General features: G+C 56.9%; 1 protein-coding gene across 1 annotated transcript; it reads right to left on the reverse strand.

Annotated features, from left to right (window-relative positions):
• Positions 1-847: 847 nt before the first annotated feature.
• On the reverse strand, positions 848-1,472 carry CSUI_010250 (uncharacterized protein; the record flags this gene model as incomplete). The annotated part of the gene is made up of 2 exons (XM_068070355.1): positions 848-895; positions 1,395-1,472. Coding segments are annotated over 2 exons (126 nt in total), but the record flags the coding sequence as incomplete, so codon positions are not given.
• Between the last annotated feature and the right edge of the window lie 266 nt (positions 1,473-1,738).

Here is a 1,738-nt window from a genome sequence, read left to right on the forward strand (position 1 = left end):
AGGGGGAACGATGTGGACCGCTATCTGACTCCCTTGATGGGCTAGGTCTACTCCATAGTCCCGACACCAACGTGTGCAGACGTCTACGACGGCGATCTCTTCGCGCGTCATGGCGTAGACCTCCCGGCACAGCGGGTGCTGCTGGTGCGGGAGCCAGCGGCACTGCTACTGGTGCGCTAGAAGAGGGTCTGACAGGCATCCTGATGGTTACAGATGCGCTGCCAGGCTGGATGGCCTGTCCGGTGACACGCACTAGTGAGTGCCACACCTGCCCCCTGTAGGGAATCCAAACTGGTCCTGCAGGAAATGAACACCAGCAATAACCCACAGGAAACTGAAAACAACGCCGCTAGATGACCATTCTAGGTTAAAAAGCAGGCTTGCAGGCTTGAGGCCGGTAAGACATCGACGTCGGCAGCCTAGCTTCCACCGAGCCGGCTGTTCTGTCCTCCAGGACGTGCAGTCACTGCCTCTGTGTCTACCGTGTTTTTTTGGAGTGACTACGTGGCGATACGCCTAGAGATTTTCGTTGTTGCTCGCCTCGAGAGACCGTGTCAGCTGCCTCAGAAGCTTCTTCAAGAACAACTTGGACTCTTGCGGCAAGTAGAGGCCTTCTAGTCCTTCTTGGAACGTGGGAACGATCGGGAGACGGTTGTGGACGGCGGTCTGCCTGACTGGCCTCTCGTACGGGCGATCCAGTGCGTCGTCGGCCGCTACCAGAAGGCGCTGCCGGGGACAGAAGCGAGGATGAAGCCGGAGCAGCAGAGGCTGGTCTCAGCGAAAGGTCCAGCGGCTCGGCAGTCCCCACGAGAGGTGTCCGGGAACGCAGAGCCCTGGCCCAAAGTATAGACCGGTTAGGCGATGGAAAAACTGGTCGTTCCGGCCTCTCTCCTTCCTGCGTCCAAACAAAACAGCAGCAGACTACTGCTTAACGGAGAGTACTTGGCTCCAAACAACTTCCCGATAGTAGGCTGTCGCGGGATCATGGCGCGAGCATGTTGCTGCGGTCCGACCTTCCTTGCTCTGCAGTCAGATTAACGTACCAACCTATGTTCATCCCCCCTGGCCATTTCACTAGAAAACCTCGATGTACACAAGCGCTCCTCTTCAACACAGAAACCCGACCTCGGCACGCGACAGGACCGGAAGAACTCGCTTCACCATCACGCTTCACCAGAGAGTGAGCCAAAATCTGTCATCTGGTGGGCTTGTGTGTGCGTGAGCCGCTGCGGCTTTCATGGCCGGGGAAGAACAATGTCGTGTACGGATCTCGTCACGATCGCGCATGACCGTGCCCTTCTTATCTCGTTCACGGAGATTGATCGAGGGCTGTGCTGCGGACCCACTACCAAACCTGGTGGTCTCCAGCGACCGTGAACACTAACTGAACTTACACGTCCGAGACCCGTAAGTGCTGGCTTGCGACGGGAGCTTCCACGTCTGTCTCCACCTCGACCGGCTCCGGCGGCTGCCGCATACTGTATGAGAAAGTTACGAATCTCTCCTGTTCCTTGTTGCGCCGGAAAGCACACCCAAGTCCACAGCAGCCGGTCGAGAACAGCCACCGCTGAGACGAATAGCAGCTGTCTGCAGTTCATCCTTGACCCTCGAGTGGCAATGATACAATGACAGCAAACTTGATGCGTAGGTAAAACTCCTAGATACGCTGTCACGCGACTTACCTCGACTCTGTGCTAGTGGTGCCTTGCTACTACGGACGAACAAGCAGTAGATTCGA

The sequence above is a fragment of the Cystoisospora suis genome (genome assembly GCF_002600585.1).
Source record: "Cystoisospora suis strain Wien I chromosome Unknown contig_7001, whole genome shotgun sequence".
In the NCBI taxonomy this organism is placed as follows: Eukaryota; Apicomplexa; class Conoidasida; order Eucoccidiorida; family Sarcocystidae; genus Cystoisospora; species Cystoisospora suis.